This window comes from Dichotomopilus funicola, assembly GCF_033296635.1.
Source record: "Dichotomopilus funicola strain CBS 141.50 unplaced genomic scaffold C8A04scaffold_10, whole genome shotgun sequence".
Classification (NCBI taxonomy): domain Eukaryota; kingdom Fungi; phylum Ascomycota; class Sordariomycetes; order Sordariales; family Chaetomiaceae; genus Dichotomopilus; species Dichotomopilus funicola.
Window position 1 is genome coordinate 448324 of NW_026944031.1, and position 26483 is coordinate 474806.

The 26483-nt window shown below is 54.3% G+C and overlaps 7 protein-coding genes across 7 annotated transcripts; 4 read left to right on the plus strand and 3 right to left on the minus strand.

Moving 5' to 3' along the window:
- Positions 1–680: 680 nt before the first annotated feature.
- Positions 681–1525, minus strand: C8A04DRAFT_35217 (Tim17/Tim22/Tim23/Pmp24 family-domain-containing protein; the record flags this gene model as incomplete). The annotated part of the gene is made up of 2 exons (XM_062783088.1): positions 681–746; positions 821–1525. 2 exons carry the CDS (start codon positions 1523–1525, stop codon positions 681–683), a joined length of 771 nt encoding a protein of 256 aa, XP_062639611.1.
- Positions 1526–2246: 721 nt separating this feature from the next.
- On the plus strand, positions 2247–7989 carry C8A04DRAFT_35218 (putative death-receptor fusion protein-domain-containing protein; the record flags this gene model as incomplete). Its single annotated transcript, XM_062783089.1, has 13 exons — positions 2247–2377; positions 2428–2872; positions 3032–3317; positions 3381–4329; positions 4387–4617; positions 4672–4918; positions 4978–5282; positions 5343–5851; positions 5912–6603; positions 6715–6967; positions 7100–7543; positions 7577–7723; positions 7877–7989. The coding sequence occupies 13 exons, from the start codon at positions 2247–2249 to the stop codon at positions 7987–7989; spliced, it is 4752 nt and encodes a 1583-aa protein (XP_062639612.1).
- Positions 7990–14047: 6058 nt separating this feature from the next.
- C8A04DRAFT_35219 (uncharacterized protein) lies at positions 14048–15082 on the plus strand (the record flags this gene model as incomplete). Its single annotated transcript, XM_062783090.1, has 1 exon — positions 14048–15082. One exon carries the CDS (start codon positions 14048–14050, stop codon positions 15080–15082), a length of 1035 nt encoding a protein of 344 aa, XP_062639613.1.
- A 3719-nt stretch (positions 15083–18801) lies between these two features.
- On the plus strand, positions 18802–19454 carry C8A04DRAFT_26061 (uncharacterized protein; the record flags this gene model as incomplete). The annotated part of the gene is made up of 3 exons (XM_062779784.1): positions 18802–18892; positions 18949–19058; positions 19119–19454. The coding sequence occupies 3 exons, from the start codon at positions 18802–18804 to the stop codon at positions 19452–19454; spliced, it is 537 nt and encodes a 178-aa protein (XP_062639614.1).
- Positions 19455–21263: 1809 nt separating this feature from the next.
- C8A04DRAFT_26062 (uncharacterized protein) lies at positions 21264–22850 on the minus strand (the record flags this gene model as incomplete). Its single annotated transcript, XM_062779785.1, has 2 exons — positions 21264–21781; positions 21839–22850. 2 exons carry the CDS (start codon positions 22848–22850, stop codon positions 21264–21266), a joined length of 1530 nt encoding a protein of 509 aa, XP_062639615.1.
- A 53-nt stretch (positions 22851–22903) lies between these two features.
- C8A04DRAFT_26063 (uncharacterized protein) lies at positions 22904–23222 on the plus strand (the record flags this gene model as incomplete). Its single annotated transcript, XM_062779786.1, has 2 exons — positions 22904–22945; positions 23007–23222. 2 exons carry the CDS (start codon positions 22904–22906, stop codon positions 23220–23222), a joined length of 258 nt encoding a protein of 85 aa, XP_062639616.1.
- Positions 23223–25343: 2121 nt separating this feature from the next.
- On the minus strand, positions 25344–26261 carry C8A04DRAFT_9947 (uncharacterized protein; the record flags this gene model as incomplete). Its single annotated transcript, XM_062785693.1, has 1 exon — positions 25344–26261. The coding sequence occupies one exon, from the start codon at positions 26259–26261 to the stop codon at positions 25344–25346; it is 918 nt and encodes a 305-aa protein (XP_062639617.1).
- Between the last annotated feature and the right edge of the window lie 222 nt (positions 26262–26483).

Consider the following 26483-nt stretch of genomic DNA (forward strand, 5'->3'; position numbering starts at 1 on the left):
GAAAGAGAAGGGAGGGAGAATAGGCGCGGCTTCGTTCGACCTAGACGAGAGGATAGATCAGTGGATGATGTGTCTGAAAAGGTTCAAGTTTCGAGGTGGGTGGGTGAACCATGGGAGAGTTCGCCGGTAATAAATAGTGCCCCGAATGTGAGGAACACAACGGTGGTGTTCATGGCTGAATGTGATCAACAATAAGTGTGGCCTTACAACTCTTATTGTGTGGACATGGGACAACAGCCCATCATAAACAAATCCCAATGATCCCCCAGGCAAAGCAAAACATCTGAACGATGGGTGTTAAAACAAGATTGGCAGTTCTTGCCATGCAATTGATCCATTTCCATCGCGCCTATCCGCTCAACCGGGCGTTCTATGACCATATAAGCCACCAGCGTTACTGTACAATTTCCATGGGGAGGAGAGATACCGTGCGCCATGCATAACCGCCGTTTCCCCCTTCCACCGCCTGGCCCAGCTTCGTACACATGAGTCCCCCAAGGGAGGGACATTTTTACACACAAAATAGATTTTGTGGAGAGAGAGAAAAAGAGAGCTGTTAGCCCTCTCCTTTTTTTCGTAAATTAAAATGATGAGATGTCGTGGCCAAATCGAGACACCAACTTAAATCGTTCGGTATGCAAGATTCCGGCAGAGACTAGTCGATCGTCGACCGGAGACGTTTAGAGTGTTGCAAGGGCCTCTTCATGCTTCTCCTCAGCGCCGTGGAAGACCGTCCTCCTTACAATCTGTGGGGTATATCCGTTAGCAAAGGTCCATATCAACCACCTAGGAAAAACAAAACAGGATCAAGACCACATACCGCCCAAGCGCCAGCCACCGACGCCACAATCCCACCCGAGATCACCATCGGCCTCAAACCCCTCGTGCTCTTGAACACCATCCCGCTCAGGGCGCCCGCCAGAATCGTATTCGCCGCATCATTCTTCCCCCTCAAGTACCCAATCCCCGAGTTAAAGCAGTTATAGCAGATCGCCACGACACCCGCCGAGTTGCCCAGGAACGGCCCGCGCCGCGTGACCGAGTTGAGCACCGAGTTCAGCTGCAGCTTGGGCGACTCCCCCGCCGACTTGCGCAGCCCTTCCTGCAGACCCCACGCCCCGCCTACCGTCAGACCGGCCAGGTAGGTCGTGCCGGTTCCGTAGCAGAGATCGTCGGTGAAGCCGCGCGACGGAAGCGCCGATTGTGAGCCGGGGAGGCTGGAGAGCGCCGAGTCTTCGAGAGAGAGGTAGTCGAGCGTGTCCTTGTTGAGCCCTGCGAGGGGGTGTAGCTGTGTCGGATCGGCGAAGGAGGAGCTGCCGAGGAAGGATTCTACGCCCTGCGCGGCGGTCGTTGGGTCGAAGGTTGTTGTCGGCTGTTGGAAGGAGCTGGTGGTGGTGGGGGTGGTGGTGGACGAGGAAGAGGGGTGGCTTTGGTCGAAACTCGAGGTGGATGGCGCGGCGGGCGCACTCGATGACGAGGTCGGAGACGAGGACTTGCGTCCTGTCAGGGCATCCCAGATGGACATGACGGTGGGAGGTCGTGAAAAATTTGCGATTGATTAAAAAGAGCACCAGGCTATGAACAAGGCGAAAGGTAAATATGAAACGTTTGGGCGGGAGCCGGAAAATGGGCCGGCTTCGGCTTGTTCGCAAAATGTCGTTCGTCAGTGATGTTCGGTGGGAGGACCAGGTTCGGCTCGCATCTGCGGGCGATAAGACAAAAAATTTACAACGCTGCAAAGTGGTCCGTGCGCTTCCGGCAGTTGCCGCATTGACCAGTTGCAGTCCCGCCTTGTGCCTGGGCAAGAGTTGTTGGAGGCGGGAAACACAAGGTCGTGAATTTGTTGAATAGACAGCCGAGGCACAAGTTAAGAATTTCAAGTTGATGTTTACTCTTACCGAGTGAGATTCGCAAACTCGGAGTAAATCTAAGTTGATACCAAGGCGACAGAAGAGCGCTAAACCTAAAATGGCTCGAGGTGAGCAAGGTGGTGCCCGTGAACAAACCCCCAGGGTTGTAGCGGTACGTACCTGTTCAGCCCAAAATTTCACAACACTTTACTTTTCATAGGGGTGAGCACTGCACATTTCACGACAAGGTTGGGGAAATGGCCTGTTCGTGATTGCTGTTTTAATACTATATTTTATCATTTCCCTCATTCGTCAACCGTGGGCGAGTTCTCAACCCCTACCGAGTCAAAGAAAATAACAATTTCTGCGTAGAGCCCCTCCACTTGATTGATGAATATGGAGGAGGCTCAAAAGGAGGGGTCAACAAAAACAGGGGGCTCTCTGGAGCAACTCAAACCCGAGGTCTTTGAGAATGCAAATACCATAACCAAATGGCTGCTGAGTCAAGCACAAGAGACCCAGACCCAGTGAGTCAACCCCTCATCTAATCGTCCAGGACTTCACTAATGCACCACAGATTGGCCCAAGAGATCTTTGACAAACTCCTGAAAGAAGCATCTCAATCCAGGCAATACCACGGAAACGGCCATGCCTGCGTCAAGCTCTGCAGTTTCGTCCAACAATGCGCCAAGTCCAACGATGAAGCCCTCAAGCAGTGGGCTTTCACCGAGACGCTGTCGACCAAGCTCTTCCATTTCTACCTGGAATGGTATGAGCACGATCCTCACCGGGCACTTAGGCTAGTCTTGGATGTGCTTGTGGCCTCATCTGCCTCCAACCCCTCTCCTGAGACCGGCAAAGCCATCAAGGGCCACGTCGTCAAGACTCTTGTCTCGATTGTCTCCCGTAAGTCGACGAAACAGTTGACCAAGTCGGGGCTGCAGTGCCTTGACCACCTTCTGAATAAGAAGGTGATTAACCTGGGAGATATTGCTGTTGAGTACGAGAAGGCGGATACCTCGGTAGCAGCACTCCCAAATCTCGAGCGGTGGGGATCGTTTGTTACCCATCTGTTTTCCTGGATGGAACTCACATACGCATGCCCCTTAGCCGGAAAATGCATTGTGCACGTATTCCGGGGCCTGAATACGCCCAAGATGGACACAACAACCGTCGATAAGGTTGCCGAAGGCTTCACAATTGATGTTTGGAGGCAGTGGTTGCAAGATGCCCTTACCCGAAACGCGGAGATTTTGGAAGACATCAAAAACTATGTGCTCGCTCCCATGTTCAAGACGGAAAGGGAAGCGGCCCTATCTTTGCTCGATATGTTCAACCGATGTCAGCCCCTGACTGCAATTGGGGGTGGCTCCACGGACCATGGTCATCTGCTCCAGCTGGCTGCTCTTGAGCTTGGGAAAAAGAACGGCGTGGTGGAAGAACCAAGTACGGAAGAGAACCTACCTTGTTGTCGTACAGTACATGGCTAACGGACCATCCCAGGCACCAACAGCAATGACAACCAGCCAGCCCAGCCAGCGACGAAAAAGGTCATTCTCCAGGGAACGCTCCTTGATAGCCTGCTCGCACACCCCTCCGTGTCCGTCCGGTCGAGCGCCTTTTCCCTCCTGGTGTCTTCTCAGGCCACGACGAAACCCTTCTCGGAGGTAGCCTTCGATCTCCTGAAAAAGCATCTAGCAGCATTCCATGCGGATTATGACGCCAGGGTTCGCAACGAAGTCCTAGGCCACACCAAAAATCTCATCAAACGGGCCAAGAACATCATGACCGTCGCGCAAAGGAGCCTTTCAGCACACAAGGCCACTGATGGCAAGGCTCAACCAGCGGCCCCCCAAAAGAAGTTTGGACCAGAGGTCGCGCTGAAGGACGCGTCTGAAGCAAAGGAAGTTCTTGACCGCCACCAGGCGTTCCTCGATTGGTACATGGGTTTCCTCCGGAATGAACTCCTCCCCACTACATCTTACCAACGGCATGTGACCGCCATTAAAGCAGCGCTGCTACTTCTCCGAGTGGGAAAGCACGCAGGCGACACGGACGACATTGTCGACGAGGACATCGCTAAGATAATATTATCCGATTCCACTTGGATTCGGCTTCTACTTGACCTCTTACTCGACCCGTTCGACGACGTTCGGGACGGTGCCGCGACTATTTTGGGGTTGCTCCCCCCGGACAGCCTCAAGCCAAACACACAAACCACCCAAGACTTGCTTGAGGTCCTTAGGAGCTTTTGCGCACGGGCAAGCGCGCTCGCTGACAGAACCGGACGAGCTGATCACGGCGATGGTGCTGCTCGCTCTCAGGGGTTGTTGTGCAGTTGGCTGAACACACCTGACCTGCAGCTCACCCTTCTCTCTGACATCTTGGAGCGAGTGGAATCCAAGATATCTAAAGCGGAAGACGACTTGGGACATGCAGCTATTGAGAATCCCGTGCATGCTGACTTTGCGGCGATAAGGTGTGCAACAGATAGCTCGCTCTTTTTGGAGGGGGTTGTGTAACTAACGGAGTCTAGTTACGTATGGCATGTTCTCTCAAAGAGAACATTCGCAGACGACAAGCTGGACCTTGTTCATCATTTACAGCGCCGCATCTTTTTCTGCGCGCAGCAGATCTGGTTTGCCGTCAAGCATGTTCTGTGCGATGACTCTCCGGAGGGTCACTTACCAGAAGAGTTGGAAGAAATCGAGGGGTTGGACACCAAAGATCTGTTGAGTTACAGCTTCCGTGCTGTTCATGAGTCTAGGTATGTCATCTAGCTTCCTCAAGAGCTGGGCGGGGATGACTAACTCAAATAAAGTAATCTCTTGCGCCTTCTGGTGTCGACGCTAAGGATGAAGAACACCGCTGGCGTACCGTACCCCCCACTGGATGTGTTCCGGGAAACTGGGTACTTGACCTTTGAGCAGCTCTCGAGCCTTCGCCATCGCGGTGCTTTCTCAACCGTATCATACACTTTCACCACCTGCTGTCAACTGACGCAGACCCTGAAGAATGTTTACTCGGATATTGATGAATCAGAGAACTTGCTGCGCGAGTGGTACCGGGTAAGAAACAAACGGAGGAAAGTGGCTCAGCGTATTGTCTAACCTTAAGTCTATGCTAGGGCGCGATCCAGTGTATCCTAACACAAGCATCCACGACCCGTCGGTCAGCCGGCATCCCATCCCTCATCGCGGCAGTCCTGTCGGCAAACGCCGTATCGCCGTCCTTTGAAGAAGTTTACGGAGCCCTCGAAAGGATAGGCAAGAAGACCGTTCTGATGTCCGAGACGGACGGATCCAACTTGCCTCAGGTGCATGCTCTCAACTCGCTGCGAGACATCTTCAGAAGCTCGCTCTTGAGCAAGAAGGCGGAAGGGTACTTGGCGAGAACCCTCCGTCTGGCGGCGATAAGCTTGAGGTCGGAAGTGTAAGTTCCAACAACCCGACTCTTCCTCTACGATGTTGTGAATTTTAACCGAGAAAATAGCTGGGCAATCCGCAACTGTGGTCTCCTTCTCCTAAGAAGTCTTATCGACTGCCTACTCGGGACAGGCGAAAGCAAAGCATCCATCGAGTCCGGCTGGGATGGGCATTCGGTCCGCATCTCGTACAACAAGTACCCAACTCTCCCCGGCGTTATTCTTGATCTGCTGCGCTCCGCGGACGCCACGCTCGATCACGCATCACCATCACAGACCGGCGCGGCCGAGGCCGTGTTCCCCGCACTGGATATCATTCGCCGCGCGGGACCGCCTGATGAGCACCGTTTGGAGTTGCAGAAACATATCGAAGGGTATCTCGGCAGTCGGCTTTGGCATGTTCGGGAGATTGCGGCTAGGACGTTGTGCTCGTTCTTGTTGAGGGGTGATTGGGCTCGGGATATTTCCAGGTTATTGGGAGAGTCGAAAGGGAGTATGAATCGGATCCATGGGACTTTGTTGACTGCCAGGTTTGTCTTGGAACGCAAGGTGGACTTGGGGGTTGAGCTTGCATCTGGTAGGTCCCCGACGCTTACTCGGGGTAGCCATGCCGTGGCTAACGTTTTGACTACCTTAGACTCCGAATCCGTTGACTTGCACCTAGAGCAGCTTGCACGGAAGCAAAGGCTTTTCGCACATTGCGCCGAAGTCCAGGCAGCTTCCTTCGAGATCGTCAACTTCCTGGTGAGCCATGGGTGCCAAGAGCAAGTTGCAAAGTCGGGACTCTCAGCGGCAACAACGGCTCGAAACAAGTCCTCGTCGGCCTTGTTAAGTCTCCATACCTCGCTGAACATGGTATACGAGACGGCACACTCCAAGGACATTGGCAAGCTTCGCTCGGAGTTCTTGAGCATTCTCGGCCACGATATCAACACGGCAAATAGGGTCCTCGAATCGATCCCAGAGGCTTGGAAATACGTTGACGGTACCGACGTCAAGACGGGCCTCTGCAGTCTGTACCTGGAAGCTTGCACAACTTCTTCGGCGCCCGAGGTCCGGACCCAAGCATTGAGCAACCTGGCCTCGTTAATGGACGAGCTACTGAAAAAGGGGAAAATCGCCGAGCTACCTAGCGCGGAAAAACTTGACAACCTCTGGGTTGTCCTTCAAACGGGTGATATCAACCCCGGGCTGTCATGCGCCATTACCGAAACTAGCGGAACAATTATGGCCGCGTTGGTGTCTCGCGGTTCAAGTGACGGATTGGAAATAGCTAACCGACTTCGGAACTGGGGCGAGATGCTCACAGATTGCTTGGACGTCGACAATGTACGTTTGAAACCAACCCCCCCCCCCCCCCCTTTGCATGACACACACAGCCCCCTTGGCCAATATCACCCGGCCTAACCGTGGTACCATACTAACACCGCACACGACCAGTCCTTCGACACGCGCTACGCAGCCGCATCCGCCCTGCGGTCCTTCTTCACCCAGACCAAGGGTTTACCCACCAGTACCACCTCCTATCTCCCCGTGCTTTCGGCCCTTTACGACAGCCTGATCGACGACGACGACGAAGTCCGCGAGACCGCGGCCTCTGCTGCCTCACACTTGCTTGGCACGCCAGTCGTCGCCCCTGTTGCTGCGGACCGGCTCGTGGTTTGGCTACGGGAGTGCTTTGGCTCTGGCACTAGTGGCGGTGGCGAAGGGGAGGGGCAGAGGCAGAGGGGGGGCAAGACAGGCGATGACAAGCCCGGCAGTGAGACGGAAACCAAGGCGGGGACGGAGACAGAGACAGAGACGAAAGAAAGTGAGACCCCCCCAGACGAAGCCGACACCAACGACGACGACGAATTCGAGTTCAAAGCACGCGTCGTGTACCGGATGGTTGGCCAGCCCTATCCGCGTGACGACGATGTCTTACCCGACTCGACTCCCTTCCTCCCCAGGCTCGGGCTATCTCTGGTCCCAGCCAAGGAACAACTCCGTAAGGCGCTGGACTTCGATGACTCACTGTTTGCAGCCGAAGAGCAGAACCTCTTCATTGATGAGGTTCGGGAGACGGTGCGGTGGCGAGAGGCGCTGGCCGGGAGCTACCGGGGGGCTCGGGTACTCGGCAAGAGGACGACAGATACCACAGATACTGCGGACGCCACGGGCACCATCACTGCCGCCAGTAATATCGGCGATGGCAGTCCGCTCAGCTGCCTTGGGGTGTGGGTTGAGGACGGACTGAGGTGTCTGATTGGACTAGTTGGTGGAGGGAATGGTAAGCAGGAGCATGAACAGAAGCAGGAGGAAGAGGGAGAGGGAGAGGGCGAGGGAGAAGGAGAGGAGGAGGATGGCCCGCTGGGATGGACGTCCGATCAGCATGTGTTTGCCGTGTGTGCGCGGGTGCTGCTGTGCGCGGTGGCGATAGTCAGGATTGGAACGACGATGGGTAGGACGGGTAGGACGGGTAGTAGTAGAACTGGGACGGAGGGCATGAGTGTTGAGACGACGGGGACGATTGGGACTGGGACGACTGGGACTGGGACGATTGGAACGAGTAGTACGACCGGGACGGACGGAGCGGCAGGCACGTTTAGGGCGGGTGGGACAGTGGGAGTGGACGACGACGGCGCTGCCCAGATTGGGGATCTGCTCAGGCAGTTTCGGGAGGCGGGGAAAAGGGGGAAGATTCACGGGTCGTTGCTGGAGATGGCCAAGGTTTGATCTGATTTGATGTCTGGGTTGAGGCTGAGATATTGACAGGGTAGGGGAAGATCGGAGCAGATGGACATTTCAAAAGAGATAGATACAACGATACACTAGTGTACACATGCCGGGTCGGCAGTGGTGGTGCAACTTTTTAGTTTACCCCTGAAAATTGGAGCTGTTGGTTGTTGGCTGTTGGACGCTGGATGTTGGATGTTGGGATGTCCCCTTCTTGTCACCGTGACTTAACCAACATCCGCCACTCTGTCGCTTCCCAACCGCGTGGAACGTATCCGCTTTCGGGGGCGCTGGGGGGGTACACTAATGGCTGATGCCGTTGGAAATTAGAAGCCTCCCAACTTCCCCCTTTGGCGCTTTCCGCCCTACCTTCCGACAGCAGGTGACCGAGCTGCTCACGGCAGGCAACACAAGCGACAACGAACATTCCCATCCGGCTATTTCCATTCGCGCAGTTTTTTCCTTGCAGAGAGCGGACACGCCGCCAATAACTGGCAATGGCGCACGCAGCGCAGGGGCAATTCCATGGCGGAGCAGAGCATAATACCTGCTCTGCTGTGGCCTGCAGGACGCATACCCGACTGACCGAGGAGCCGGTGTTCAATGTAACTCAAGGCTGCCAGCCAGCTTTGCCAGCCCTGCCAACTCACCCACATTCCTGGGGGTTGAAAGAAAAATCTTCAAGCTCCCTCACGGTGAACCTCGGGTAGCCGAGGGTGAAATGCATGCTGGCATGGAACCGGGGAAGATTTTGGAGGATACAACATTCAAGTGTGGCGTCGAGTGCGTGGCCCAGGGCGCTGGTTGCATACGTGGCAGCCACAGCTGTGGCCAAGGAACAGGGCGGCGACTTCGGCTGCCTCCGAGATGCACCAAGCAGGTTAACCCCGCCGTTGCCGGCTGCACGGGGCGCACAGCCCCGCCTCGGTTCGCCGGGCGGGAGGGAACCCGAACAACAAAGGTTAATTCTTCCGACGTCGACAAAAGACACGGATTCTTTTGCTGTTGAAACGTTTCGCATGCCGGGGGGCTTGTCGCAATGGTAATGCACTGCATTTTCCCGGATGCAGATTTCAGCTCTCATTGTTTTTTCCCATCGGTTCGGCGCCGTTGAAGAGTGACGTCAAGCAACAACCTTGCCAGTTTGCCGGCCCAGCCACGACCCAGCCGTGCCAGCGACCCGCCGTCCTGGGAGCGGTGACCGGACTTTGGAGGAGTCATTCCTTCAATTCATCACCCCACTGGACACTTCAGGAATGCATCGACGAGGGGGGCGCGATTTCGGACAGCGGACCGTAAACGTATCTCGTTTGACCGACATTTCACTCGAGGCAAAACTTGGTCGTCGCGGACAGATGAGCGCCGGTAACGTTAACGTCAATCTGTGGGGATATCGTTCTCGCAAATAGCATCGCCGAGACAAGACAGGGGAGTTTTCCTACACAGTAGAGTGAGGGTTTCGGCTCAGTCGGAGTTTCGTCGTTCCCCTTCGTCTCTCCCCTTTGGCGCATAAGCGGAGCACATTCGCAATCGTCGTTGGCGCTTCCCCATCGCTCATGCGCTTGCGCAGAAAACCAAACAGCTCGGTGACCAGAGGGAATGCCTGAAGGCGTTTGTCTGCCCAAACTTGAGTCAGCTGCGCGGCCTTGTCAAATCCCCAAGATGAAGAGCGGCCGTCTAGGTCATCACTTGACTGGCCGCATATTCGTGACCAAAGTCCCGAGCCCTATCGTTAGGTTTCAAGTCGGAGATGACGGGACCTTCGCGGGGAACCGGGGCGCAACGCGTCGGGGGTCTCGCGATAGACGCTGTGGGAGACGGGGGGTGGCTGAACTTGGTCAAACAAGGACGTCGCGAGAAATTTTAGGTTTTGACACTCCCCTAAGCCTGCAATTGGACTTGGGCATCACGGGATCTTCCTATCCCAAAAGGGACTCCCGAATGTCAAGTGACCAGGGGGTTGCCCATGTGCCCATCACGGGGTGTGCCTCTTGTTTCCGCGAATCTGAGCTGAGCGGCAAGCGAGAGGATGGCCGCCTCATTCTCGCCTGGCATCCCGGCTGATCAGCAGCGGCTTGGCGGGGAAGCCACCAGAGCCACGCAAGGTGGCAAGCCACAGCTCAAATCTGGATGGGTTTCTGTTGTAGCAATTCATGCGCATCTGGGTTCGCCGCTAGTGTATGGTAAAGAAGGGTGTTGTTTGTTTCGAAACGAAATTGTGTAGAGAAAAACAAACTGTGATTTCTTGTGTGTTCAATATTGCCCTAAAAACTTGGTGTTGGGAAAGAGCAAGCCACACGCTGAGAGCATGTAGTTATGCGGGTTAGGGTTAGCTACGTACTGGAAACACTTGTGACGCGAAGCGCAGAAGCTTTGGCCCAAGAAATATCACATCGCGTCCCCACCTTCAGGAACTTCATCTCTCGCCAAACCTTGACAACTCCAGTCCTTCAATATGCCGACGACCGAACGTTAGTGTAGCTGATCATCGAGACAATTCTATTATCAGCAACTCATACTCCCCGACGGAAATTTAAGGAACTCAAAAGGGCTCGGTCTCCGGTATTGCACCAACCACGAGATGGGCGCCGAGTCGTGTCCCATTCTCGCAACTTAAGGGACACAGAGACACCCGGAACAAATGACACCTTTTTCTGTTCTAGGCCCATCTCTTGACAACCAAAAATGGACTCTCACATTCCCAAGTTTCAAATGCCTCGACCCAATCAGCAACCATCACCACGGTCCTTCTCCCAGAGAGAGGCCGAATGGGCGTTAGTCGTCCAGCCAATGAGGCTTCAAAACAGGGGTCTGAACTCGCAGACCTTTCGCTCACCTTCCGCACTAGCATGGGACGACAGGACTCTCATCCATGGCCAGAGAACGGCGTTGGCTGGCAAGTTATCGACCCCTCTCCGTCGCGCCGGGCTCCAGATGCACAATTGCGCCGTTGGGTCCTTCCTTTCTCGATCTTAGGGGACCCGAACCCCTCCTCCGCATGCTTTCGAGACCAGTCCATGTTGGCTGATCCCCAGTTTCGACACATGTTTAACTTGAAGTCTCAGATGATCACTACCCCACGGCTTACTGGATTCGGGTAGCCTTTGAGATCCAAGACGCGGTGGTGTGGCACAAGAGGGCGGGCGGGAGAGTTGTTAGCCGAAGTCAGTCTGGATCAGGGCCCTCAATTTCGCAACCACAAGCCACGGCAGGGAGGGGGGGTACCGTGTGAATGGTCTTGGAGACACCCTCCTCGTCGCGCGCTTGTCCCGTTTCAAACTTGTCGATGGCGCCTCTTAGCCGCAGCCGACTCATTGACTTCGAGATCTCCAGGCGACATGCAGCCGCACGTTTTCAGCAAAATGGATGCGACCTTGGGTGCTGAGGCCATCTGTGTCCGTCCCACTTCGACGACTCGTAGATATCAACAATCTTGCCGGCCTATCCAGATGGCTTGACTCATTTACCCAAGGACGAATCGAAGGCCGACTAACACTTGTATTTTACGATTATCAAACCTCCCGATTCTTCTCGAACGCATTTGGCATCATGCATGAGCTCAAACAACCTCACTTGACTGTGACAGTCCCAAGAGTCCCCATCGACGGATGGCCTAGAGCGCCCCAGATCATGGCAGGATAGATCAACAAGGCGGCTCGAGGCGAGCTTCGTGCAGAGCCCGGCATCCACCAGACCACCACCACCAGGATCACCAACAAGCCGCCGAGCTCGGGAAGTGGGAACCCGCGGCTGTTAATATCCAAGGCGCATAATATTGGGGTCACCTATTCTAAGCAATTGGCACCCCACGACCGCGGTCCCGATAACCTGCGCAGGCCGTCCGTTCACAGCATCGTCAGTGCCTTCTCACGTTAGATGGGATTTCACACGAAGTCACGATATTGCAGACCTAGACCATGTACACACGCTTGACCTCCACCGTTGGCCATGGGTAATGCTCGGAACGGGGCTAAACCGAGAACAAGACTTGGTCTCTTCGTGAACCCGCTCACAAGCCGCTCTCTCGAGCCCCGTCGTTCGGCGTTTGTTGGAAGGACTACCACAGTACACAGTACCTGTTCTGTGGGTCTCGAGGGCTCCGGGTAAAGCAGCGGAAGGAAAGCAGACTTTCTTTTCTCTCCCCGCTTTTGGAGGGGGTTTTCTCTCCCGCAGGATCTGGGCAAAGTTTGAATCCCTCCACACACGAGGACGTGCAAGACGACGTTTCTCTGTTTGCCCTTCGAACACGCGCTCCCTGTCCGTTTGGACGCGTCATACCCCCCCTGAAACGGGCACGAAAAGGCGTGCTCTCGAGATTCGTTGTAAAACCCACCATATATGCAGCTTAATCTGACTCCCTTTCCAACCCGCCAGTCGAAAGCTCGCAATGAAGTCAAAAGTTGGCTGTTGCAAACTTTCAATGCTCCCGGATCGGGGGGGCTTGGCGGGGCAATTTTCGGGCGGGGTTGACTCGCTGTCTTGGCGACCTAAGTGGTACGTCCTCCTTGAATGGTTACCAAGCCGGGTTCGGTGGCGCTGCATTGACCACCTGCAGCGTCTGCAGCTTTTCAGCTTCGGTCGCATGCGGTCGGCCCAGCCTATTCGTCTAGCGTCCGTCGGGATTGCGTCGCTCTCTGGCATGCTGCGTGCACAGCCATCGAGAGGTTCCAGATACACGACTCTTGTCTTTCCGGTGTTTCTCCCGTTTTCGCCTCGGTATGTGTTGGCCGTAGCAGGCCACGCATCACGAAGGGGTAACAGCAAGATTTTCCGGAGGGAGCTCGTCGGGGGGGGGAAACCCCGACCTGTCTTTTCGGCTCTTTCGCCGATGGCATCGGGCAGGGGAAAAAAGGTTGTCAAAACCTCTCAAGGCAGGTTCGGCAGGTCAGGAGGTACCTCCACCCCTTACCCAGAAGGCACCAAAACCGGGCAGCGAACGAGACAACGGCGGGCAAACGTCTGCATGCGCCTGTTCTTATTGGCGGGGATCGCGAGAGATGGATTCACTCCGGCAAAGTCAGGGTGAGCAGGGCCATGATGACTGCTGACACGGGAAATCTCCCGAGCGATGGGGGGGTTGCACGCGCGGATGTGGGCGTAGACGCAGGCGCCAGCCGTGGAAAGCCGCTGGCTGGCAGTTCAGGCACTCAATGCATTTCCATGTCTTCCGGGCGCTCCTTTGGGTTCGTTTGGCAGCAGCCCTATTGAGGCGCATCGCATGCGATTTTGCATTCCGCCTATCCGGGCATTTGATGCATCTGCACCACCAGCTGCTCTTGCCTTACGCCCTCCCCGAGCAACCGGAGCGGCTTCCCCATTTCATCGACTAAGAGGAAATAGGAGGAAAGACCGCCTCTGGACTACTGCAGACGCCTTTGAGGCGTTACGGTGCAGGCGGGACCCGCCTTCCCGCCTCCGTGGCTCTTGACCTGCACTCTGCCACTCTGCACACCCCCAGTGGACCTTCCTCACAGCGTGCTTGTGTTTGGTCATACCAGCGACCTGCAGGACCCTCTTCGAGAAAAAAAAAAGAGGAGCCGAACTGGAAGGTTACCTCCATTACAGACAGTACGGGAGTACTTGCCTCGTCACCCATGTCTCCCCATGCTCGCGCCCCCCCCCCGTAGGGGTGAAGTCCCGAGTTCGGGACCTTGAGCCGTGTCACTATAACACCCCACCACCCTCTCGCACTTTCTCTAATAATACGAGCTATTCACCCTCCCTTCCCTCACCCTCGCCTTCCTTTCCCTCAACGAGGCTCTTCGCTCAGCCCATTCTCTTCTTCTCATTTGCGGTCGCTGGTGTGCACGCTAATCCCCCAGTCTTGGGTCCGCACGGCTCCGTCACCTTACTCACCTTGTTTCTTATTTACTATTCGTCTTCCAGCCTGTTGCTGTCTCTTCCCTAAGCGCTCCGCCGCACCTCTCCTGTCAACTCGGCCAGGTCACGGTCACCGGCTATCTCTTCCTCCCTTCTAGGTTGTCATCACCTTGGTGGTTGTTGACTTTCTACTCCACACCGGCCCTCCCTTTGCCCGACCACACCTTTCCCGGTCGTTATGCCACCTCAGCTATTACCGGCCTCGGCCGCCGCTTTTGCTCCCCGGGCCTCCTCAGTAAACGTGGTTTTAGGTTCCAAGGTGGAGCCGTGGTTGACACAGACACTCAAGCGCATCAACAAGATCAAGCGCCCACTCAACAGCGTACCGCAGCACCAACGATGCCTCACCGAGACCCTCTCATCGCCAAACGCCATCTGGACCCTGGCATCGCTGATGCTTCCCAAGGCCCCCGAGGCGGATCTCAAGAAGGATTCCAACCCGCTGATTGAGGCCATTCTCAACTACCAGATTGCTCACATCGAGGCCTACATCGTCCACGTCGACATGGTGCTGAGGAATGAAGTCGCATACAAGCTAACGCCTGAGACCATTGAGGCACTCATCGACTACCACAAGGACATCTACTGCGTCGATGCCAAAGCTAGCACCTACGACTGGTCCGAGAAGGAGCAGCAGTGCAAGAAGCTGCATGAGGATTTCGTCCAGGCTGTTAACAAGTTCGTGTTTCGGACGCACATGTCGGCGCTTGAGGGTCTTGAAGAGGATGGTGCTGGAGAGCTTCTGGGCGGCAGGAGTGAGGAGGTCAAGAACAGCATCCAAGGATTGCTCAAACCCCTGCTTCCGCCACCGCCGAGGATTGTCGACGTCGTCCGCCAGCCGCCGCTTTTGCCCAGCTCGCCTGCTGGTGCCGCTATCTGGTCCCAACCTTCACCGCCGGCGACGATGCCCGCCCCTGTTGAGTCTTGGAAGATCCTACCATCAAGCCCGAGTGTCGCCTCGACCACCGCCGATTCCGCTACGACGATGTGGGCTACCATGGGTATGAGTGAGGTGCAATTGCCTTCGCCTCCGCCGGCCTTCAGCCAGCCGTACTCAACCGCCGGGCTTTACTACAGCCCACCGGTTGTGTCGGCGTCCATCCCGCACCTGCCGCTCCCAAGCATGCTTGCGCCTCAATGCGGGATCACCGTGGGATACAACTCGTTCGGCGGCTGGGACCATCGCTACCAAGAATACGCGACGACTATGTGACAACCACCACCACCGACCTACGAAACAAGCTACCCGGACCCGGCCGTGACCAAGTCACCATGAGCTCCCCAGCAGCAGCGCGGCCAGTCATGGTAGAAATCCGTGGGCCGGCAAGCTGGTGAACAGCACAATGGTGGTGGTAATTGTCACAGACTTTGATCCGAGACAAATCTGGCATTTCCTCATTTGCATGGGCTGGACTGGAGCGACCAAAACACTCGCATATTCCTACCCTAAGCATATCCGGTTGGGTTTCCTTTTTGCGGTCCTGCGATCAGCGAGCGAGCGTTTTCCTTGTTTTTCCCTTTTCCCTTATTTCTTGTCCATTTTTTCTTTGATTTTCATTTATCGGATACCACAACTATCGCCGCAAGCCCGGTCGGAACACTTCCTTAAACCTCGCAACCTCATCGCGGCCGGATCCTGGGGTGGTCATTTTTTATTGCATTTACAACATGGGGGGTTGATATACAGGCAGTTTTCAGTTTTTGGCTTAAGAAAGAGATGCAGCAATGCAACCCAACCTCGGCGGAGACCGAGTCAGAGACGCCCCTTTTTTGTTTTTGTTTTTCCTCTTTACTATTTTTTCCCCTTGGTTGGATCCCTGTGGGAACAAGGCTCAGGTGGCTGGTTATATTAATACCCCTCTCGCGTGTGTCCTTGTGGCACATCCGCGTCCACTCTTTCTGTTCCCCTTTCACCCCTTGTCTTACGATAATGTTTACGGCCTTGACGACGAACATACAACCACTCGACCTAATAATTGCGACGACCATTCGACAAAACGGGCCTGCTCGATCCAGCTTGATGTTGGACGACATACACCCGACGAACCGGACACGAACCGCATACTGGGCGTTGGGATAATTTCAAGACGAAGACATGCGCCACGAGTCGCCGGGACTGGGTCTCGATGATGCGATGATACGGATGCTCTTCGGTACAGGGCCGAAACAAGTTCAAAAAAATACGCCTAGCCCCGACGCGACGCATAGCTGGGATATGGGCCGCCGGGGCAGACACTGGTTGTCAACAAGAGCCGGGGTGGCGCTTTTACAGGCACGGGGCTGGGAAGCTGGAAGAGGGGAATGGGAGGAATGAGCCACTTGGGTGTCGCAGGCAACTGGTTGCCTGCTTTACCTTTCCGCTCACACCGGGCTTTTAGCGACTTCCTCTGCACGACGATCGACGACACCCACCCCGAAGGTTGGAACGGGATCACTGCTGCGGCAAGACACAACCCGTCTCACACGTCCTAACTCATACCTGCCAGTCAGGATGGAACTGGGTCGTGTGATTGGCAGCGTTGTGCCCTCTACTTCGTAGGTCAGGTCAAGGTTTTCCAACTTTGCGGGATGGTTTGGAATTGGTTGGTTGCGCAGAAGGCTAGGAGCTGGGAATTTGGTGCTGGGTTGGGATGGGTAAATGCGAGATCATCCCATCGCATGCCGAGCCCCGCCCCGTCGACATACATTAACTTGTAATGAAGGCTGGGCGGTGGTGAAGCGAAGCCGGTTGGACCTGCGACAGCAAACTGTGTTCCCGGGGAGGAAAACCGAGGAGCAGCGCTCCCTCCCTTCCTATCTACACCGGGAGCACTGTTTCGCCTTGTCTGTTATGGTCCAGCCGGCATGGGGATGCTGGGAAAGGAAGGTATTCTGTCTTTTTTACCGCCCTGGATGGCGGCTGGATCAAATCACACAAATCTCCCCACTGATGCAACACGCACACAATCTCGTTGTTTGTTGAGTATGGCGAGGTAGTTAGTTTTTGGTGGCGCTTGGACTGTACTCTCGAACATATAGTACTTAATACAAACAAGGCAAAAAACACCGGTCCCTGAGTGAGCGTTGATGTATCTCTGTGCATCTTATAAGCCCCTTAATACAGTAATTACATACCTTTGGGAAGAGGTGCTATAATTAGGCATGTAAGTATCCCGTTTCCTAGACTTCTTGGCACAATTATCTACTGTCCTAAGCTTTTGTGGAACTTGGCTATAACAAACGATCATTAAGACGAGGGATATGTGCCGAGTTCGCAGTTCTATCCGGATCCGTACCCAAGCGCGAGTTCTGCAGGATATGTTTCAGAAGGGTTGCAATGGGCGCGAATGTACTGTGATTACCTCGTCGGATTGGGGACTTTTCTGATTAAACTGCCCTGGTAATTACCAAATGATGAATATATTTTAGAAGAACTTTCGAGGTTCTTGTTTTCGTGCAGATGGAGAGAGAACCTTGATTTCTTGCGAGACATTCTTGTGTTTTGTGGAACGGATTGGGACGTTAGGTGCTGTGGGTGGGTGAGCTGATTGAAGTGTGGGGGTGTGAATGAGGGTGGACTTGGGTGGATGGTAGGGGAGGAGATATTAACCGAGTGCAACGTTTCGTTGGGTATTATTTTTCTTCGTTCTTTCTTTTTTCCTCAGGTTCCTTGAGTTTGTGGGTGAGAGGGGGGAGCCGTTCCATTTCTGTCGAGCGTTATTCTTGTCTTGTGTAGGACAATAAGTGGTATGATTTTGGGTTGCACAGGGGGATATTCGCCGAGTGGGGTGTGAGACCTTCTTGTTTTGTTTTGGTGGTGGTACTGTCTTACTCGGTTGAAGCGAGGGGGGTTGTCTGGTTTGGACGGGTTGGGTTTAAAGTTGGATTTTTGTTATTAGCATCGGCTGTATGATGTATTTTGTTCAGTGAAGTTTGAAAGAGCCGCGAGAAGGGCATGAATTGCAAAAGGTCCAGCCGAGCAGGCATTGGTCGAGCCGGAGTTGAGTACATGTATTATGTATGTATGGTGGTGTGTAAACTTGGTACACTCTCCGAAATGCCTTGGGACCCACTCACAAATGCCTCACATTTGGCATTGAGCTACATCAAGTTCTTAGCTTCTTACGTTGTTTCCACATACAGTATTTACAGAGGCAAAGCAACTCAATAAACAAAAAAAACCAATATCATCCGCATTATCGTTGAGGTAAAGGGTACAAGTCCCTGTAATTACAGTGAGTTACACGGCTTAATTATTTGCGTCTAAGTTAGTAGGCTTAGTGTAACTCAGAGGAAGTAACAAGTGTAAGTGCCTACTACAAGCACAGTTCCGGTATGATTCTTTGGTGTCTCCCACGACAACCCTCCCTTTTCGTCGCCGGCACACTTGGGAAACGACTGCCACTGCGGGCGACACGAGGCCCGATACCCCCCTCCAGACTCGCGTCCTCTCAAGCACCACAAAGGATGTTGTCCGAAGGGCTGACAATCCGCGGCGAGAGCGGTGCCAAATATCGCCTCGTTCATCCCTTGGGAAGCGAGCGTAACGGGCCAGCAGCAAACTTGTGGAAGGCCGTTCACGAATCAGACAATCACTCTGAATTCGTGGTCAAAGGCCCTTCGAGGGGGGATGACGAAGCCTCGAATTGGCCGGCCTTCCAGCATGAAACCAAGATGCAGTGTCTGTTCTCTAAGGATTCCATGATCCGGCATATGATTGATTTCGCACCCGAGACTGATACAACAAGGCCCATGATGATCTTGGGGCCTTTTCAAAAGACGTTGTGGGATGCTAGAACGACACGCTCTTTTAGTACGCACGAGATCAAGTGGATTATGCAGGGGGTTTTGATCGCCTTGTTGAATATTCACCGGAAGGGGCTGGTCTTTACGGGTTAGCCGTGACTCACTCCTCTCCAATTTTCATGGAACTGATCTGAGATAGATCTCAAGATGGAGAATGTCGGCATCAGCGGTTTTGATAACGAGAAACCTAACGAGAATCAACGCCAGATCAAAGTGAGGCTCGCGGACCTCGGAGCGGGTAAGGTCGCATCTTGTCCCCTGTGACCTAGCAAGATACGACTAACCTCGACGCAGTCAGTAGCCCAGGCACCCGAGAGATTTCCGCCCTGACATACCGAAGCCCCGAAGTACATTTCGGAAAGCCATGGGACCAGAGCACCGACATCTGGTCGTGGGGCATTATTGTATGCGGCAGCCCGACCTCTCCTCTAGTCCTCCCCTTTCTCACACATACATGTAATTAGCTCGCGCAACTCCTCCTCGCCCAAGTCGATTTCAGTTCCCACGGCATGTACGACTCGATCGCGGTCGGGTCACTAAACGAGAAAACAAAGGCAGCGCGCGACACCATGGCCGTCGACTTTGACCTGCACTCTCTTCCCCTATACGCCGACGACGCCCAATCCCAAGCGATGCTCCCGCCTGCTCGGTCCGAGATGGCGTACAAATGGGCAGAAGCTATGATGGATAAAGGGATTTCTCAGGAGGATATCCAGTTTTTGGCCAACGCGCTGAATCCGCTTCCGGAGGCTAGGTTCACGACAGTGGAGATCTTGGAGAGCGGGTATCTCGATATCTGACTGACCAGAGTTGTTTATGCGCGCGGCCTTAAACTAGCGGCCCGCGATAACCGTACATAACAGTTCCCAAGTTGTATACCCAGTTATGAATCTCCATATCTCCCTCTCGGCTTCTTTGGCCTTCGCCTAGATTATTGGTAAATACCTCTCCTGTATCCTCCCGAGTGGGTAAATGCAATTATAGAGGGTAAGCTGTCCCACTCAAGCTAAGAATTCTGTGATACTTTCAATAATCAAACCATTTTAGCATACTTCAACTCACAAGAAAATTGGATAATCAATTAAGTCTAATTATATCTGCTCAAGATCTTCAGAAAAAATAACGACCCTCCTCAAACGACAGCCTCACCACCATTATCGAAAAACTAACACCCATTCCCGGATTTCCCCGCCGTAATGGTTCTTACCCCTATTCCCCGTCAAACCATGCGCCTCATTCCTACATCAATCAATCAATGACTTGCATACCCGAACCATCCCATGTAACTAATCATGTCCGTACTCAGCAAGTCAGCAAGTCAGCAAAGTCAGCAGCCCACGAAACCAACACGCCCCCTCCAAAAGAAGAAAAATAAAATGACAAAACACCCAAAACCAACAGGCTCACAGGCTCACAGGATGCTGACATGCAAGTCCCAACAACAAAGATGAATTATTGGTTGCGAAACGACTGTTGTAACTTTACGACAGAAAGCCGCTCGGGTAACCTAATTGAGAAATAAACCCTCATTTACCTACATGTACGAAGATATGCAGTTGGGAATGACGTTAGGGCCTCGGGGGCTGAGGCTGGGGCTGACGAACGCTGCACCTACATGTCCCTAGTTACATCTGATTGCTTGCTCCCTTGCATTTTCCCGGTGCAAGGCAACGCAAGGCAGGGCAGAGCAAGGCGAAGTGAACATACGGGACAATTTATGGGGTGTGGAAGTAAGAGAAAGGGGAAAGATAAAAAAAGGGGCGATGAGGCAGACTTGTAAATGCCCGGTTTGTTTGGCGAGGCTCTCTTCTGCCGGGAGGATATGGCAGCCCCTAACCCTGGGTCACTAATTACCTAGTATGCTCCTATGTAATTACTCACCAGAGCTGTCAGACCACGGATCTGGCTTTTTATAGGTACTGTACCTTAGAAATAATGTAATCAGTGTAAATTCGACTCCCTTAAGATTAAAAAAATCCTTTTTAACTCTGTTTGTAGGTTAATTATCGCTGTGGCAAAGAGGGAAATCCGAGGAAACTTCGAAAGAAAAATGACCCAAAGAAGGTATCAAAACAAGAGATATAGTCAGACATGTATCTAATTATCCGGTATAACACCCAAATAGTTACGTTGACTTTGAAACTCATCGCCATGATCGTTCACCAAGCAACATCTCCGTATGTAGACATTTACCACTTGATCAATGTTACACCATTGCCCAGCTAATAAGTGATGAATAACATGGAATGGAAATAACCACTTTCAACACCATGAAATCCCCCAAATTCTTTTTTTCAAGTTTTTTCAAGTTTCGTCGTTGGCTGGGCTCTATCTGCTCACTCCCGGTAAAAAAAATGCAATTTAAATCCCACGGCCTTTCAATCTCAGGCACACTCCCCACCAAACCATGATAAATCTTCATAAACAAACCCTTGATATCATCCTCTAATGTCTCTCAAGCGACACTTGCTTCCCATAACGGGAAGATTGCTACAGAGGCTGGTATCTTACCGTCCGAGACCAGCTCGGCTGCGGAGCCCAGTTCTGTCCAATCCAACAATCCACCCACCAGCACCTCCCAAGCTCCCGAGATCACATGCTCCCCGTCCTTACTTCTGCTGCGGCTGTTGGGCCTTCGAATCTGTCGCAGCGGCCCCAGTCTTGGTCCCGTTGCCAGCGGTCTTGTTCCCATTGGTAGCGGCTTTGGTTCCATTTGTCGAAGTAGTTGCTGTGGCGGAGGCGGCTGCTGCTGCTGGGCGCGGCGCTCCTGAAGTTGAGCTGGCCTTGGGCGCACCCCCAGCACCATCGGCACTAGACGCCTTTGGCTGCTGTGGCTGCGATGCAGACGCGTTGCCATTCCCACCGCCAGTCCTGGCTGTCGCTCCCCTCCCAGCGGCGGTACGGTCGTTGGCGTTATCACCGGAAGATTCGGAGTTGCTCCTGGCGGCGGTGCGACTGTCGGGCTGGTCGCGAGTACCATTTGTTCCGTTGGTACCGTTGGTACCGTTGGCGGCACCATTCTGGCGGCGACGGGTCGGCTCGGTGCCTTCCGCATTGTTGTCGTCGTCGCTGTCGTCGCCGCGATGTCGCAGAGATAGAATATGCCTCCAGCCCCGAGCAAAACGTCCTATATACCTATTAGCTATGCACCTACGCATCATGGTCGTTAAGTCCAAGGACTTACCTTCTTGACGGGGTTCCGGGCCGGGGGTTGGGGTTGGGGTTGGGTTTGCGGTCGAGTTTGCGGTTGAGGTCGAGGTTGAGGGGTTGTTGGTCCGGCCCTCGGCTTCCGCCCTGCCGTTCGTACGACCCCCATCTCCGTTACCGTTCGTACGACCCCCATCTCCGTTACCGTTCGTACGCCCCCCGTCTCCATTGCCGTTGGTACGGCCCGCGTTTCCGTTAGTCCGGCGCTCAGGGCGAGGCTCGACGAGCATGATGGCGGGCCGGCGGCCGGTGCTGGCAGCATTGCCTGTGCGTCTAGGGGGCGGGGTAGCGCCCGCCATGAAGTTAAGGAGGGCAGAGTTAGGAGGGGCCCCTCCCCCATTGCTATTCGCCTGTTGCCTCTCGGTCTCGCGATAGAACGCCCTCTGCCAATCACTCTCGACCACCTTCTGGGCAACTTCATCGAGCTTGCCAAGATGGGGCACGAGGGTGTCGTTGAGATAGGTGCGCAGGAGACCGAGCTTGCAGCCCTGGGTAACCGACTTTCGCATACGCGAGATGTATTCCTTGCGAATGAGGCCGTCTCTCTTGTAATTCTCACTGACGTATACCAGGGCATCGGTCTCGACCTTCCGGCCCTTGGCTGTTTTGCCGCTCAAGTCAAACCCTTTCAGATCTTCGTGCTCCATTAGGCGAGCCATGTATTTCGTCTTGTAGTTGACGAAAATGCTGTGGGTAAACAGCTCAATCGGAAGGATCTGTCGCTCGTAGAGGGCACTGCTCACACCCTCGTAGCGGTCTAGGGGAGCCATATCTGACGAGTGAGCCAGGTAGACCAGGCCTCTAACCACCTTGCCCGGTGCTTTAACGACATTGGCGACGCCACGCTGGTTGATCTGCCACCTGTAGCCGTGCAGCTGGGCCTTTCCGACGAATATGCTTCTGGGGCAGCGGTCTGCCATCTGAGTGATGCACATGTTGCTGCCGTAGGCAAAGTAGAGGATATAATCATCAGTGTCCGGAGGATCCATGGGAGGCATGCGGTTAGGGTTCCTTTGCAGTGCTGCCCGTTCGATGCGGTGCCATGTCCTTGAAGTATGCCCTGGCGACGTTGCCGGCGGCCCAGGTTGGTTGCTCGTTGGCAGTCCTACGGTGCGAGGTACCGCAGTCACAACAACCGGTTGCAGATTTGTCGTACGGACCTCGCGGCCATCTCGGCCATCGCGTCCATCGCGGCCATCGCGTCCGTCGCGTCCATCGCGTCCATCGCGGGCATCGCCCTCTGTCGCCCGGTGGGACCGTCTTTGCTCCTGACGCTGCCGTCTGGGTTCTTGGGGCTGGTCCATTATGGCCGAGGACCTGGGGTGAAAGCGTTTGAAGGGTGTATAAATCAAGCGTTGTAGTGGAGGGTAGTTGGGGCGAGATGCAGAAGACCTGCTTCCGTTGCGAATGTTGCGGCGTTGAGATACTGGGAAAGTGCAATAAATTATAATAGTTGGGCGGGATGGGCGCTAGCAAACTTATAAGCAGACTGCCCCGATTTCTTGATATCTATACCTTAGTATACGTCTGGCAGGTGCGCTCTGGCGCCGACCGGATGGATTCGTTGTTCGGCAGGACCGACCTATGGCTGTTCACATAGAATCCGGGCAGTCGCGGACCAGCCTGCGACCTCGGGCCTAATCTATAGGTAGCTCCTGCGGCGTGGCCTCAAACAGCCCCGACCTAGACCCCCGCATTCTATCCCTAATAGTAAGCCAATCCTTTAGGTCTCGGATATCCGATGATGAGGTCCTTCTATGTGTAGGTGGTAGTGTTGACCTCCATATCTCCCCCAAAGTTGACGCTTGCAACCTGTTGTTCTGGCCATCGGGTCCCGGCGGCCGGATTCAAACTGGGACAAGAGTCGTGACCCGGAAGTCCTAGCTAGGGACGCAGTGTGGTCCAGCTCGAGTCTCTCCTCTCTCGTCGATCAAGGTTCGAGAACGGAAAATCTCAGGTTCGAACCAACAGCCATTCTTCTAATCATCTAATACTTGTTGGCCTTACTCATAAGGGTACCTAGGTCAGCACTTAGGTTTAGATGTTCCACATTCCACTCTTCGATGCCAAGGCCGCGGGCACAGGCGGCACCGCGGCACCAAATGTCATGCTGACGCAGCGGTCTGATTTTTCTAACGAATACACAAAAGGATTCAGGGATGTAAGATACGCTATTTTATATGTGCCGCAACGGCTACGTATCCGAGTTTGGAATCAGGATTCTAAAGAGCCGCACTGGGGTAATTGGTGCTGCAGTCCTGCCATGAAATTTGCAAAAACACCAGAAGCAGAAACCTACCTAGTTAGGTAGGTAGCCAAGCTAGCTTCGGGCCGCTCACGAAATTGATTACCTAATTAAGGTACAGTACCTTTGCCCGAATGTCCACTCTCGGCAGGTTTTCATCCAACCCTTATCAGCTGGCCCACATCTATGTATCCTACAACCCTCCGAGCTTGTCTCATGTCTGTTCCTTCAGCCGCTTCACGTCTCGCCGGCGAACGCCAAGCGGCTCTAAACTCTTACCTCGGCCAGCAGGCCGTCAGCCGTCGGAACTACCACATAGAATACACGCTTTTCCGGTGGACTCGGCGGGGACACTTATCGGATACTAGTCGGTCTATATGTGGAGGATTGTGTGATAAATATGGGGAGCGATCTGACCGGATTCATCCTTCTGGGCTTCTTCAACGCCGGTAGATTTACGCTCGCAGCGGTATAGGTTCCCACCTCGGTTGCGAAACCGAGATAGGTATGGTAGGTAGTTGCGCCCAGCCGGCGTTTGCTTCCATCTCGTGACTAACATATCTTCATGATCATAAAATCACCTGGTTAACTTGTCACGTATATGATTATTTCACATAGAAAACGAAAAACACAAACCCGAGTTCCAGCATTGGCATTTGTTGTTTTTATTGCGACAATTTTTTTTCAAGTTCCCCTCACTGAGTTTGCAACTTTGCGAGTATTCTGCTTGTTCATTTCTCACTCTATCATCCACAGTCCACACAAATCCGTAGATACCATGCTCAGATCCCCATCAGTCGAACAAGACAAGGACAAGGTCACAAACACCCGGCTCATGACTCCACCTACTGTATGCTCGGATATTTAGTCCGATATCAGGTACAGACTACAGACCGTTTCGAGCCGTTTCAGGCCATACCTATTGGCGTGTGGATGCATGCAAAAAGCGGGATCTATTTCCCGAAGTAATTGAGACAAACAAAATGTCTCCGACGTAATGGACTCAACTTTCAAATTCAGTGCAATCAATAAACTTTAATCCGTTCCGTCCTGTAGTGTAACGGAACTAAGAACATCATCATGACCGTCATAACTCATAGCTCCCGAATCCCGACCTTGTAACAGCGCACCCAGTGATCTAGGCCACCTAGGTAGGTAAGAAATCAACACAAATAATCAGCGCGCAAACCCCCTCCCCATCACCATCCTCATCCTATGATCCTAACTAACTAGGTAATCACCCCCTCCTTGTACTCCTCGACCGCCCCAACAAAAACCCGCTCACCGGCGTCCAATACTCCGTAACCAACCCCCCACCCCCACCACCACTACTACTCATCCTCCTCCTCCGTCCCGACTGCCGAAGCGCCTCATCCTCCGGCGTCCAGCTCTCCGGCCTTGCCCCCCACCCATCCCACGGCGTCGGCCCCGCATCACCCGACACCGACCTCGCACGTCCACGCGACAGCACCCCCCCGACCCCCGCAGGAGCCGTCGTCCCCCGCGCAGTTGAGGTTCGCCCGCGGGAGGAGAGCGCAGAGGGGGCACCCGGCGAGGCTGACCGGTCGGGGGGGATGTAAGGGCGGATGGCGGTGCGGACGAACCCTGTGGGTACCCCGAAGGCGATGGCGTCGACTACGCCGCTGTTGATGCGGTCGATGTATTCCTCGCGGGGGTCGCCCTCGCGCGTGTAAGTCTCGCTGAGGTAGACTAGGACGCTCTTGATGTACGGGGCGCGCTCGTTCAAAAGCGGGGAATCGCCCAGGGTGTGGCGGCCGCGGCGGAGAGCGGAGAGCGTGCTGCTGTCGGCGAGGGCGGTGGTGCGTGTTTGCAGGTCCTGCCAGGCCTCGTAGAGCATGACGGGGAGGTAGGCTTTGGCGTAGGCGCCGGTGTGGACTCCCTCGTTGCGGTCGAGGCGGCGCTCGTCGGTGCCGATGGCGCCGGGGGAGACGGAGGAGGTGCTGCCGAGTTCGTAGACGAGGCCGTGGACGTTGTGGCCCGGGGAGGGCACCACGTTGGCGAAGCCGCGCTCGTTGATCTGCCACCGGTAGTCGGGGAGGATGGCGCGGCCGACGAAGTAGCTGCTGGGGCAGCGGCGGGCCATTTGTTCTAGCCAGAGGTTGCTGCCATAGGCGAAGTACAGGGTAGGCGCCATGATTGCGTTGATTGGGGGAGGGACTTTGTGATTTGGAGATTGGCGAGTTGTGGGAGTTGAGATGTTCTCCTCACTCTCCTGTCAGCTGCTGCTGCAACCCAAGCGCAGGTAGTCTTTCGCTGCACAGACACAGGCAAGTCGCGTGCGTGCGTGTGATGAGTGAGCACTTGCGTGAGTGGGTAAGTGAATTTCACAAGAAAAATCCCAAAACACCACAAGCCG